This window comes from Rhipicephalus sanguineus, chromosome 4, assembly GCF_013339695.2.
Source record: "Rhipicephalus sanguineus isolate Rsan-2018 chromosome 4, BIME_Rsan_1.4, whole genome shotgun sequence".
NCBI lineage: Eukaryota > Metazoa > Arthropoda > Arachnida > Ixodida > Ixodidae > Rhipicephalus > Rhipicephalus sanguineus.
In genome coordinates, this window is record NC_051179.1 from 9685185 (window position 1) to 9700556 (window position 15372).

General features: G+C 42.9%; 1 protein-coding gene across 1 annotated transcript in view; it reads right to left on the minus strand.

Annotated features, from left to right (window-relative positions):
* Positions 1-15372, minus strand: part of LOC119389355 (serine/threonine-protein kinase mTOR-like) — a gene marked incomplete at its 5' end in the record, with an annotated part of 128912 nt that overhangs the window by 8516 nt on the left and 105024 nt on the right. Inside the window, 4 exon segments of the mRNA XM_049414409.1 lie at positions 1240-1317; positions 3342-3416; positions 9507-9572; positions 11732-11867. Of these exon segments, the coding sequence (XP_049270366.1) occupies positions 1240-1317; positions 3342-3416; positions 9507-9572; positions 11732-11867 (355 nt within the window).

A 15372-nucleotide genomic window follows, 5' to 3' on the forward strand; every position in this document is an offset into this window, starting at 1 on the left:
GTTCCAGCATGAATGACTCGCACGACAATAGTTGCACTGGCATTTGCACCTCCTCTGTTCACCAGGTATACGAAACATGTCCGCCTAATAAAGCACCAGCAAGGAGCCAACATGCTGAAATGAACATCCCTGACGTGTCATTTTTTTTTTCTCTTTGAATGTTTCCCCACATTTTGTCACTTTCACTTGCTCATTTATTCCACTGACACATCCAAAAAAAAGAAAGGCCAAATAAAAACAGGATAGATATGTACTTGTTGCCCACAAATAGCCAGAAACCACAACACTGAAAGGAATTTGGGTGTGACAACCAAAGTGGTGATGGCCATGCCAATACAGTGGCCCACGTTTGCCAAAGTAGCCACACATACTCCTTGCTTTCAGGGTCTTGGTGATCAGTGTGAACTGAGAGCTGGTAGAGAACATGGGGCACATTGGAGTGAACAGTTCAAGCCAAAAGTGACATGACACGTTACCACTTGAAATAAAAGCTGCTTTGCACAATAACCTATATATGACTCACCAGGAATTATAGCTGCCAGTTATAATAATGCAAATTAGTGCAATTACATTCTTATTACAGGGGTTTCAATGCAATAGTGCGTGTTGCAAAGTCTCTACCAAACCAAAATGCTGGCGTCTTTTTGCTATCTTTATTTCCTGTCCTCCTTCCCCCACTCTCAGGTGGGAGCAATAAACGATTATGTTCCAACCTTTCAACTGCGTCTTGTCGTGCTCAGTACACACGCCACGTGTGTCGTAACTATGTAACAGTATGTGTTGCTTTTTTCCATTTAAATTGAGGGCTCCAATTCGGCCCACCTTGTGAAATGGCTTTGAAGAATGTACATTACAGAATTTTGATATGAGGACCTACAGGTGCGAAGTGCACGGTTGCAAACATACCAATTAAGAAAACTTCCAGCTTTACAACTTCTCCACACAGCAAAGTGCACCAGTTGTAAGCACAATGGACTGTCCAGATTTGCATGGTGATTACCTAAAGAGCACTCCCGCGTTCGCCACACATCCAAATTGGAGAACTGAACTTAAGGTTCAGGTAAAGCTTTCCGTTAACCTCTCTCAAATACGGGTTGCTACAGCAATGTGTCACTTGACTGCCAGTGCAAGAGGGATACACTTCACATAAAACAGACAAGATATTTTATGCTAAGCAATGTGATGCAGCATCAGCATGAAAAGATTTAATCACTTCAATTAATGGAACTAAGGACCTACCTGTAAGCTTATCTCGCACCCTGTTGATTATGGCCAAAGCCTTCTTGTTCAGAGCCTCTGGCTGGCCACCTTCACCATCTGGTTAAACATACAAAAGGGACAGTACAAGAATAGACATTCGGGCGAGTCACTACTGGTTGAACACCTTGATGAGGTAGTGCAAGGGCAAAGACGGGAAGGAACAGTGCTCATCTAGCACCTAATTTTACTACAAAGCCATGTTCTCCCAACAATGGGGACTAACAGTGAAAAAGTTACTCCACATTTATCCCCGGGCTAACTATCAGGGCTCTGCCAGTGTTACATTAATGAAGAGTGGTTACTGAATAGGGTTATCTCTTTCCTGAAAGGAGTCACACATTTCCCTGTGCCGAATTATTCAGCACGTGATCATGCACATAAAGTTAGCGTACCCTGTGATAACACTAGCGTGCTCGCAATCATTCCTTCCTATGACCTCGATCAGCTGGAGTACTCTACCTGCATGATTAGTAAGCATCAGTGACCACCCCGTTATTAAGAACACGCTCATCAACATGAAATAGAGAGAGGTACGAAAATGGCAAAATTACATGCTTATTCATGGACATTGCATGTTTGGTAAAGGTTACCCAGTGAAATTAGCGCAAATGAAGAAAGACGAGGCAGACAAGGACAGGTGCTTGTCTGCCTTGTCTTTCTTCATTTCCGCTAATTTCACTGGGTTAAAATGTAAGACCGACTACCCCAACAGTCTGTCATGCTCCTGGTGTTACCAGTGTGCAGTGTTGTTCCCTGCACTGTGAATTCCTAGAAAGAATCCTGCATTTTTTACTCTTGCATTGCATTCTCGCTCCTCCCCTCTATATATAATGCACAAACTATACCTTTATATTCTCACAAATAATTTAATACTCTGATATGAAGTGATTCAAAGATGACATTTCACTATCACGCACAGCTAGCGAAGGCATGCTTATGTGTGCATGCGTGTTTATGAGCTAATTTCTATAGTCACCTGATTGGCATGCATGGAAAGAATGATAGTATCAGTGAAGATTGGGATGCACCCATGTTCTGAACAGCCCTGAGCATCATGTGAGTATGCATTTCCTTCAGCCTTCTAGTGAGTGCTTATGCTCGGACAATCTCGTATTGAAGAAGCAAGACGTGGCCACAAGAAAAGGGACGCCGATAAACAACTCTCGTTTCGCAAGGCACAGTTGGCAAGATGTGCATTATTGCGCAGTCTTTCTTATTCACACTTGATGCTATCTGTCCCAACTTGATTTGAACTTTTCCACAAATATTGCTCATTCTGCTGCTATGCTTCTGAGCCCGTGTGCCAGCTTATGCGCATACAGAATTACCACAAATTCCAAATCCGACACCCCCAATGAGCTTCTGCATGCTGCTCCCTCATTATTCTCTATGAGGCCTTCTTTCTTAGGTGGAGTCAATGCAGGCCATTACACCTACCACACCTATTTCCTTCTCTGAATTCCACCAGCAGATAATATAAAATCCAACAACACATAATGAACTAAACTCTCCACATGTATTCAAATAGCCAGGTTTATTTTTTTTTTTTCATTTTAATTTCTATGATTTCATCTAATTTCATACGATGTAAAATTGCATCTAGCTCAATTTTTTTACCATAAACTGTTCACTTGCATGTACAGTAAACATTTCTTTTTTTTTTTGGAAACTACAAGCAAGCTCTGCTAATTGTATAGCTGCCTTATTATCATTTCTTTCCCACAAAGAATAATTGGGAATTTTATAAATAATTTACGCAACTTTATTTTTAAATACCAATATCAAATTTCCCTAGAAAAATCCACTGCTTGAGTATTGCCAGTGATGCAAACGAATACCAAGATTAGTGAAGTCGAAGTCGTCAGAAACACCACGTTAATTATGCCAGTAAAAGAGTTGAAAGTGCAACAAGTTTTGGTTATCGATGAATTCAGAAACCGAACTGTTGAGTACCAGTGAAGCTGGCATTGAGAAATGCAAGTTTCATTGAACGTTCCCTTAGCCTGTTTATGTTCTCTTTGAGACCCCTGTCCCATTTATACAACCTTTACTGGACAGTCTACACTTTCACATATCCTTACCACCAATACCAGAAATCGCATCAACTGCCTTCTTTGCAGTGGGCTGGGAGCCAATATCCACAGCTTCCAGGATATCTGCAACAAAACGTAAGCACTTTAATAGAGAAGTGGCAAGAGATTTATTTTGAAATACAAACAACCGATAGCTTTGTATTTAAACTAAACACTACGAACTTACTGCTCCTTTTGCCCACAGAAAGATTGAACATTATGACCCATATCAATGCACACCAACCGGCACTGTTTGCTTTTTCGAGGAAACGTTACAGCCTGCTGGCAAAATATCAAGGTCAGTGGTTCTGGAAAAATTTATCCATGAACAAGGTGGCCGATTTCAGCATGCCATCATCATCTGCCAATTTTTTATGCATTAAACTGAGCACTAAGTTCCAAAACAGTCATGTTGAGTGCATTAACAAAAAAGAAAGGACATAACCAGACATTTTCAGTATGGCAAACATGATGCAATCCTTTTAACACCAGTGCATATTGCACTGACTCAGCACCAGCTAGATTCTGGTGCACACTAAAGAAAAGCAAGCATGTTAGCCGAAACTACTGACTAGCAAAGCGATCTCTTGTTGAATAGAACAATGTGACCTACAATCAGCTGATGAAAAAGAAAGCTATCACGGGATAACACGGCCGTGCACCATGACTCTGACACTCTGATATGGTGACCTTATCAAATATGGACTTATACCGAATTTTCAGCAAGATGTGCAGATTCACATCTTAGCCTGCCAAGCTAAAGTACCACGGCAATTGGTTGTTTGATAATCAAACTGGGCAAAAACATAAGTGGCCGCAGGTGGAAGCCCACTTGCAGTTTCTTTTCCTTATCATTTCTTTGAGTTAATTTCCCCTATGCTCTCCATTGTTTTCCCTGTTCATCACCTTAATTACAACTGTGAATAACAAAAATCAAACCCCTCAATTACCTCCTTATACACATATATTTATTTCAACCCTACAACCATCAAGCTTTTCATTGGTACAGATGACGAATTTATACGGCAAGCAGAAGAGCCACTGCGGCTGCTGGTGAAAATGGTGTGTTTGTGCCGTTAGAACATGGCTTCTCAAACTGGGTTCCACATAGCTCGAGGGCTCCGTTAACGATATTTTAGGTCAGAATATTTGCACTTGTCCGTGTCTTACGTGTCTTCTTCGTTCCTGTCTCAACATTTGCGCCATCAATTGAAGTTCAGCTATGCACCAACTAGCTTGACAGCAAACGTTATTAAGCAGAATATTTTAGGCGAGCAGTCAGAATGAATGCGACCCGCACCAATTTCACCCCCATTAGCTCCTATACGCCATCTCAAAAGTTCCTTTCAGCACTGTGGAGGCTAGAGGACCCCTTAGCCAATAGGAAGGATGAAAATCTCTAATGATGTATTCATCCACACTGTGTCATCTGCTCAGCATCCCATGGCATCTGCATGCACGCATTGGGCGAGTAAAGCGAGCAGACGGCAGAGCAGGAAGAAAAACCCATCGCTGCACCCATCGACGCTGGTGCCCTTCACCTCGAATTTATAAAGTCGTCGTTGTGCGCTTTGTGTGGCCCGTAAGTTCCAAGATGATGCTTGTATTTACTTTAGATTTATATCCTGATACTTTGACAGCAATGTGTTTGTGACTATGTGATGCTATTTCTAAAAACCATTATGCAATTCTCGGCGCATTAGGCTTAGTAGGCATGGCTAAACAAACACCTGATCTCACCAATAACGACAAAAGGCAGCTGATGCTTTGTCCTCGGCATGAGATGGCATAAAGTGATGGCTCATTCCACTATTTATTTGTTACTGTTGGCGCAGTGGCGCAAGTTCGGATCAAAGCGGGCGGTCGTGTCTGCCAACGTTTATAGAACCAGGTCAGTTGCAAAACTGAGCGATGTTGCGCGGCGCCGCTGCCATCGACGGATGTAGCGCTGCTGTCGCAACAGGATTCACTCACTCCACTCTCTTCAGTCGGCGCTGCGGTGCGTCATCTCTGGGCAAGGCTGCTTTCTGCGTGAACAGTTTTGCACTTTCTATTGTGCTTCGGATGTGCTGCATGTCTTCACCATGCCGACGTGTTCCCGGCTGTACGAGTGGTTATAGCAAATCCGAGACACCACGACATTTCTTTTGTGCCTAGGGTTACCACCTCCTCAATGAAGGGAGTCAGGACGAGGGGGGATTGTTTCCTTATTGTTTCGGCCTCTTCAGCTGGCTACGTGCTGCTCGCAGCACTTCCTCTTGCTGGAGAATGTACCCGTAAAAGTTGTCGCGCTTCGCACAGAAGTTCAGCCAAAGTAACTAAAGCCCTTCGCAGCCACCGTAGCCACCGCAACATTGCTTCGTGCGTGCTATTCGTGAGAACTTCGTGTTCTGGAGCATGACGCGTGTTGTCGGGCGTGCGTTGGATCACATAAAAATTTCTAACTGGACGGTCCGGAATAAATTCGGAACGTATAGCTGTCCCAACAGGGACGACTCGGGAAGCTGTAGGAAAAGTGGGGAGTGTGCCATGAAATCCTAGACGGTTGGTAACCTATTTGTGCTCAGCGTGACCTGACCAGCGAGCGGCATGGGATCACACCATTCGTCGTGAGGACAATAAACTGTCCGACATATCCTGTGTATGAGCACTTTCGTGAGGAAGACATCCTGAAGGATTTCACTCGCATGGTCAATGGTAAGAATTAAGGTTGAAATCGCCAGCGGAAAGGAGCCTCGTCGAAGGATGCGTCCCAAAGATATTCCCGATTTTGCCTTGATTTGAGGGATTCTAAAAGTTGCGCTGTAAATAATTTTTTTACAGTTATTTAGAGCTGTTTTGATAAGATTTGATGCCTGAGACTGTAAATAAGTTGTGCCGTTTGTGTGCATCACACCATACGTGCAATATCTGAAAAATTGTTTCTCTGCATTGCGTGTGTAAAATAAATACAATTTTCTTTCTGTAGCAGGACCGAAATGGTGGCGTGCTGTACACACACGACGATTTTACTGCTCAATAATTGCAAGTAACCACAGCTGCGACACAGAGTGAAAACTTCTCACTTCAAAGAGGTGACAGTGAAGAATTATCAAAAAAAAAAAAAAAAGAACAGAGCAAAAAAACTGTGGAGCACCAGACAAAGGATTACACAAACAGCGCTGACTTACAACAAAGATTCATTCGTTAACACCGTGCACAATACTTGCACAGTCCAAAATGAAAAGATAGAAGTACCAACACGCCCAAGCATCCACTTTAGCTAAAGAATTACACTACAGGAACGTGCGATATAGTTAATTTCTTACAGGTTAATTGACAGACTCATATGTTATGCTATCAAGCATCAGTTATCCTGGGCAGTTTAGAAAGCCATAGCTTTACTGACTTTGCCTTACCGCTGCTAAATATTACTCAGTTCTACGTTGCAGCGGCACCGCCACGAAAAATCTCCGTATTATACAGTCGGCGAGTAAACAACGGAGCCCTTTCTGTTTCTGAACAGCTGCCCCGGCGTCTTGCCACGCAGACTACTCGTTCTCGTCTGCTAGCGGAAGCCTGTTGTGGTGCCAGCGCCATCAAACCGGAAGCTGCCCCGGCGCCACGCGACGGGTTGGCTGACGTGGGGAGTTTTTCAACTTGCCTGGTTTTATAAACGTTGGTGTCTGCATGGGCGCTGCCATGTTGATATGTGACCACAGTTACTGGTGGCTAATGATACAACAATTATATAAATACCACGCAAATGCAAAAAAAAATATATACATATCACGTATCGATGTGATGCAACACGTGCCAAACAAGTGAAATATCTCAAACCTGCCAATTGTAAGGTAATTATATCTGGAACTATGTTTTGCTGAGCAAACATGTGGCTTGCTTACACCCCGTAGCTTTGGTAGTGCTGAACGGTAGTGATGAGATGGAGTATAATTTACTGAGTCAAGCAAGATCGCATTCCCCACATCAAAGTCTGTGAGTAGTGAGAGCTCCATGCCGTAGCGGCACTGAGGACTTCTACCCGTATAGTGCGCACCATGAAACTCGTGCAATTTGCAGACTCGTGGTGGCAAAATGCATAGACTACTGGTAATTAACACTCATAAGTGTAACATGTGCACGGGAATATATTTGGTAATTCTGCAAGCTGAAAGACTGAAGATGATATTGGCTCTTTAAAACGGCATTAATGGGCACTGGAGCGCGTTCTTTATGGCTCATGGCACGTCAGTTTTATTATGGCACAGTTTTTATATAAACGCTACCGCTCCGACTTTTTACTTTGTATTTATTTTCTGCTTTCTTTTTTCTATGGGGCTGTGAACTAGTCAAGCTGTCTAACACAGCTTTTTTTCACAGTCCTTTCTTTCTGTACAACAGAATGGAAAATAAACTTTGACTTTGACTTTGACTCATTTGCCACTGCACTACTTCGTTTTTGTAACGGAAACGCAAGACAAGTGCTCTGATACATGCAAAAGGCATCGCTCTGAAGCATAAAGCAGGCTTTTGCACATCCAGGTGCAATGCCTAAAGCATGCAGAGTGCATGGTTGCTTTACGCGACTTGCAGAGCAGCAGGACAAAGGGGGGAGATCTATGTATCATTCCACATCCACAGCGATCGCCTTCGACATAAAAGATAACAGTGCAATGTGGCGGTGTGACACCCCAATTTTCCTCGTGCCAAACATACACATGAGTGTAAAGAAAAAAGCTAGGGGTGTGCAGATCTCTGCAGATGCAGTTGGGGTTCCGCAAGGCCAGAGAGCTTGAAAACCCCTGCGTTAGAGCATGCTTGCTTTAAGTGGAAGCTTCATTCAGCTCGGGGTCATTTCATTATTCAAATACATGTAAAGCACAAAAATGCCTTCATTAAATAAGTGATGATTCGAATTTAGTTTAACTCAATTTAAAAAAAAAAAATTTGCTCTCAGAAGTAGAAATTTGATAGTGGGCCTGAAACATTTCAAATCATGTTTGCAAAAATTCAAAAGCTTAACAAAAAAGAAAGGAAAAGGAATTGAACTGTGAGGTTTACAAATATGCAACAGCAACAGACACAGATATCACAAATCTTTAAGCTGTATCTGGTAGAGCACCGAAGGTTGACAAATTTTATACAAGGATTTATAATATATATCAAATGCTTGCAATGCTTAAGAGTTTTACAGAAATCCTACTATAAACTCAGTCCCACTCATGGTATATTTCAAAGCAGTGCACAATACATAAATTTTGACCGCTTCAGATATCCTTAGGTGCAGTTTGCAACATCGCAGTGTTGTTTTTCATTGCCGAGTTTCATTGCTGAGACAGTCCGATGCTCCACCAACTGAGCTCAGTAGGTGGAGCATCGGACGCATTATTCGAAGGTCGCAGGTTCGGTCCCTGCTATCTTTTCGTCCACTTTTCTTTCTTCACAATTACCTTACATTTATTACTATACTTTCCTTGGCATTATTGTCTGTTAGTTCTCATTAATATTGTACAAAATGCTGGTGTAAGAGAATATGGCCGCTCCAGGGAGAAGTGCTTTCTGCATGGTCACTTTGCGTTGAGAGTGCAGCATGTAGAAAGGTATACGAGCCGCCCGCTGTGATGGCTTTCGAGATAGCGCACGCAACCGTGCCCTTAGACTCAAAGTTCAAAGTGGCTACCTGCCTCGTGTCTGTTCATGGTCGTTAAAGACGGGCGGGGCGTTTCCTCTGTCTGCTTCGACGGCAGGCCGCCCGAGCGGGGTGATGTTATCACATGCACCCTCCGAGCGACGGAAATGGGCCGGCTCGTTTGATCTCTGCTTCGGCCGCGTTTGTCACCCCCGCACGTATGCTTTTACCAGCGGTAGAACATACAATGCGTGGGGGGATCTTATCAATTTGGACTTCATACCGGAAGGACATGACGGCGACGGGGATGGCAAAATCCCACCGAGACTGTCCATATAATTGCTATCGCAATAAAAGAAATGGAATCTAGCCAACAAATATTGCCTTACTAAAGCTGGACATTGAAGTAATGAAATACACTACCCTACCTTCCTTCCCCCCCCCCCCCCCCCCCCCCCCGCCTTCCATAGCTTTGTGTTCTCTGCAAGTCCTATTCCAGTATAAATAATGGCATGAAAACAGCAAACACTGCACATAGCTTTTTTAAAAATTTCTTCTCAAATTACCTCCTTGGTCATGGCTGCAAGGGGCTGAGCCACCTCTTGTTTTAGAATGTTTCACTTTTGGCTGAGCTGGAAAAGAAAAAAAAATCAATACATGGATATCAAAAGCAAAAAGGCACCAAGTTTAGTTTGTACAACTTCAGTATTATGCTCAGTGGCATTTAAAGCACAGTTCTTAGCATGTTTGGTCCATTGGTTCCACGTATGACCGGCGGTCGTACTGCAAAGGTTGATTTGGTGACATCAGCTATGGCACTTGCTACACTACGCATGAAACTGCTACATATTTATTCACTTTTTCACACTCACCGTGTGATTTCATAGCATGAGACTGTCCACAATGTCACCATCGTTTTTGGGTGTCGTTTTCATAAATTTCATTATTAGGAGGCCAACAAAAGCTGCATTTTTAATTTACCTCCCTTAAAACCACAGGTGTTGAAGTCAGAGGCAAAATCCTGTGGCCTAGGAGCAGAATATCCTGCGTAGTCTATGCAGCTTTTGAACTGAACAACAACCTTACAGCTCATTCTGGAAAATTTGCATGGACTAAGTGATAGTGTGGTTATATGCAATTTTGAAATTTTTGCTCATAATTTCATCCATTTTGTCCAATACTAGTGAAATTAAAAATTTGCTTATCAAAAAGAATCTCACAATTTCACTGCCAAGCAGTCAGTCTTATACAACAATAATTGTGCCATGCTTTATTATGTTCAGCAATCATCAAGCACACTGTACAACATTTTGTAAATGAATCCTATGATCACTTTTCGATGAGAAAATCTAGTGTGAGTGTGCACTTCCACAGAATACAATGTCACATTACCTTCCCAGTCTAAGAACAAAAATATTCCATCGACCAAAAAAATAAAAAGTTATAAGCCAGGTGACTGTACATGATGCAGACATTTATTTTGCTTGTCTGTGACTTGTAACTACGTCAGACTGTGTTGACACGTCCTTGTGGAACCGCCTTCTCGATATTGAAACTGAAAGTGCTTTTGAAGGTAGCGGTACTAAAATAGATTCAATGCGTTCCAAGGCCTCTTCTTAGGGTTCTTCACAGTAGTCTTTTTATTTAGAGTAACAATACGAAAGTCTTTAAAATTCGTGTCAGTACTCCTTTAATAAAGGTGTTATGCAAGATCCTCTTGATACTTCTTTGTGTTGCAGAAAGACATCTTCATTCCAATCCATAAAGATAGACATAAGGTTACAAAACATCAAGGAAAGCTCTTGCACCAATGTTCATCCTGTGCTGGAATTCGCTCATTCCTACCTGTGTAGTCCTGTCATTCATGACTATATTGCTTACATATTCTGCATAAGCACTGGATTACGTTGAGCCAGTTAATGTGCAGGGGCCAAGTTGAGTCATGTTAATGATGTGCAAGTCAGCACTGTAGTACTGTAACTTTTCATGATTTTACAAATTTTTTCTCCACTCTTCTACCAATGGTTCCAGACATTTTATAATCACTAAATACAGTAAAACCTCATTGTAATGAAATGGGTTATAACAAACTAATGGATATAACGAAGCAACCGTATTTCCCCTTGAAATTCCAATAGATGCCCATGTATATAAAACCTGGTTTTAATGAAGCTAAGATTTCCTCGCAATGGGTGTAACAAAACCTCTTTCTTTTTTTCCCACAACGAGCATTTACAGGCCAATTTGGTCGTTGGGTCAATGTCTTATAGCGCGCGACGGTTTACGTTCCATCACGGATGCAGTAACTCAAAACTCGCGTTCACTAGGGGCCGCCCACTCTAGCACGCTAAAATGGCTACAAGCTGCCTGGCAACATCATGCGTGTCTTCCAGCCTCCCCTTTCCCGTGGAACTCGTGGACCCGTGAGTACCTGCACCTGTCAATCTGGTGTCAGCAGTATGCACTGAAGTGGTGACACAACACTTGTACAAAGGTTCCGTGAATTTTACGTTACTGAAACTGGTTAATTGATGATGCACTCTCCTCCATCACATATATTAACAAGCCCCTTTAACAGGATCATTAGGTGTAAAACCTTGACGACCGCTCACACCTGCAACAAATACACACAAACACCGAGTCTGTGCCCCAAGGGCAACACCTACTTCCCCATCATGGATGGATGGTTTCACAATATAAGAGTGCAAGTTATTGATCACGATGCCCTAGATTCTATTTACTGCGAAGCCTGTTTCATGTGCATGCATTCTTCATATGAATGACTGCTCACCATCCATCAACCTCCAGTTGAGCAGAGGGTCATAGACAAAGGCTTCAAGGACAGCCATAAGGCTGTCTTTGTTCCCACGCAGCACCTTCATCACCTTTGCACAGGTCATTCGATACGTGCCCTCAATGCCAGTCACCTGTGCAAACAAAAACATTGAGGGTTACACAAAGAAATCTGCCTCTGAAACGTTATGCAAGAGCATCTTCTGCAAAGTGTGCTAGCACAGTGGCTCTCAGCCACAGATGTGTTGTGGCCCCGTGTCAACAAGTGATGGGGGAAAGTGAAGAAGGGTTCACAACATGCAGTGTGAAATAGGCACCCTTCGTTGCTACCTTGCAAAAAATTGTAAAACAAAAGTGCCACATCAATTCAACTTCAACAGCCTATCTATAAGTTGTGCCATCTGCAGCCACATTCGACCTGTTCCTAGCTTTTCAAGCATGCAGGCCTGGAAAATGCATACATCATAGAAAACTGCAGCCAAAGCTTTACAGTAGAGCTGTGCGAATAGCAAAATTCTGGGTGCGAAGCGAATTCGAATAATAAAGATTGAGTGCGAATCGAATCGAATAATTTCGAATAATTTTCGAATATTTCTCAAACATTTTTCGAATAATTCGCAGTGAAATTACAGAAAAAGTTGCAGAGAATCCCTAAGTATGTTCTTGTGAGATAGCAACATGAAAGTGTTTCTTTTCGCTAGGTTGATGAAGCGCTGGCGGGGTGATGTTTCATAGTTTTCTTATCAACAATGAGGCAATGTAGAGGCCGAATTGTATTTATGTACAGGATTTTGCGCAACCAAAGTGTTGCCGACAACACTTTACACGTGATAGGCAAAGATGCCATTTCCTCAGCCTCTCCTCCTCTTTCAACTTCTGTGGAAGCCCAACTGATGTGGCGGACAAGGGCGTGCTCCCTTCAAATCCGGAGTTCCAAATCTGCCTTGTAGACGTCAATATATAAGAACATCTGAAATTTTAGATGCTAAAAAGCTTCGGCGTCCGATTTTTTGGACATCCTGCCCAAATTTCAGGTCCAAAACAGCATTAATTGAGCCCCCAACTTTGCCACATCTTTCATCTCCATATTGGAACCAGCGTTTTCTTGAGTTAATACATTTGCGACCGTGGCGGAGCTTGAAAGACAGCTTTGCCGCAATACGGGGGTGTGATGAGGTGAAGCATATTGAAAATCTAGGAACCACTTCCAAACGGACGTTGACTGTCTCTTGGCTAAGTTCGACCGTAACGGACCTTGAAAGGCAGCTTTGCCGCAATACGGGGGTGTGAGGAGGTGAAGCACATTGAAAATCTAGGGACCACTTCCAATCAGACGACTGTCTCTTGGCTAAGTTCGACCGTAACGGAGCTTGAAAGGCAGCTTTGCCGCAATACGAGAGTGTAATGAGGTGAAGCATATTGAAAATCTGAAGGGGTCACTTTCAACCGGACGTTGACTGCATTTGTCTTTGGGAAGTTCGAATAGTTCGAATAGTAAAATTTCAGTGCGAATCGAATAGCAAACACTATTCGAAAAATATTCGAAATTTCGAATATTCGCACACCCCTACTTTACAGCCATCTCATGGAGAATGGGAAACACTTCTGCAGTTCTCAACTAGAATGCCACAAAGCTTGCTGTGGTAAACTTTGCCTTCATCCGTTTTCCTGAAACTCCACCAACTCACGTTGAGCTTCAACATATCCATGTGCAAAGCAAGCTATGCCAGCTCCATAAGTGGCCATAAGCCATGTACACATTCTGGGAAGGAGCTCTCGATGCGCAGGTGTGCCATGTCACTCCCAGATATTGCCTCAGAGGTAATATTATCAATGACCGATTTTTTGGACACCCCATATTTTTTAAATGCCTGATAATTCTTATGCTTTCGCGGCCCCACCACATGCCCCATAAAGCCAATGCGTGAAGACGTCTGATATTTCAGATGCTGAAAATCTTCGGCATTCGATTTTTGGGACCTTCTGCTCTGTCCAACGAAGCATTAAATTTTGGAACCACCACTGCCGTGTTGATTATCTCACAGCTTCAAACCAGCGCTGTCGTGTGCCAATGAGTTTGCGGTCACAGTGGATCCCAAAATTAGCTCCGCCGCAATGAAAAGGTGTTATGCGGTGAAGCATACCAAAAACCGGAAGGGGCTACCTGTCACAGGACATACCTTCTTTTATTTTTTTTTCAGGTGTGCATTTTGCAGACCCCTTATAATGGCTTCGCGAACTTCCTGGGGTCCATGGACCCTCATAAACCCCTCATCTAGCAGATAGGTTTGCTGAGTGGCGAAGACGTCCTCTTTAGGAACAGCATATTTCTTGGCACATCTCAAATGATACTTTCAACAAAATATTCTGAGTGAAATTAAATATTCACAATTTCGCTCGAAAGGTGAAGCACTAGGAGCGATAACAACGCACATAACAGTTAAAAGGTTTGTAGTTGCGTCGACTCTATGTATTCCAGTAAACCTTTGCACACTGATTAAGTTAATGAGAACGGTGACACAAGCAAACATGAACACATCTCTCTTGATGATTACAAAGACTCATGGTATGTAACTTCACAAAAACTTGCATGCACTAAGAGCACATATTCAACAATGATACTTTGTCTGCATTCAAGTAGGACTAGTACAAGGCATGATTAATGTCCTGTTCACCGGTTACGATGCTTTATCAACAAGAGCAGGTGGTTCCAAATAGACATCATGTTTGTGGACAACGATCTCTTATTCCTTTCAATTTAATATTCTTCTATATAAAATGAGTGTGTTGGATAAAGCTGAATAACTTCCACAGTCAGCATCTGCAAGTGGTCTGACTTAGTAAAATAAACAGAAATTATTACTACAAGCCTCAGTTTTCAGATGATTTTACAGCAAAACTGCATCAGGCTAAAATACGGGGTTTCATGGCGACTTCTACGTTCAAAAACCCTCCTTTTCCCGGCCGGAGCAACTTGGGAAAAGAGTCTGAGACAACCCTCCTTCTGCCGTCTGGAGCGAGCGTCAACAGGAAGGTTGCCTCGGCGGAGAAGAGATGGCGGACGCCGTCAGTGCCATGTTTGTCCTTCCTCCTTTCGTCTTTGTCTTAGCTGTTTGTGTGGTGGATCAAGAGAAAGACAAGCTGCAGTTCTCCATTCAGAATTTCACTTCCCTCATCATAATGGAGAGGCAGTGGCTAGCGCACACTCCAGAGGAGCAACGCACCTATCAATGCAAGTAATGACCACCAATCACGAATAAATTTTTGCGTGTGTGCTTTTCCTTGTGATGACTGCCACAACCTCTTAAGACAATAAAATGCGTCTGTACCTTTCATCAAAATTCTGTGTCACCTTTGTGTCGTGGGCTGCGCAGCTTCGCTGGTCATCCCCCTTTACAGAGCGGAATGGCTGGCAAATTTTGTTCTATGGGCACGACTCACTCTTTATGCACTGAGCTGCGGAGATTGCAGGTTCTGTGGTTAGAAGGAATTACAACTGCTACCACTCGGGAACATTTGTGGCACCAAGATGGCTGTAACCTCGCTAGTGTCATATAAAACCAGTAAGGCAACGTGAATTCACAACTTATGGCTAGTGAAATGACACAGACCAACTCATCTGGATCAAAATAAGGCACT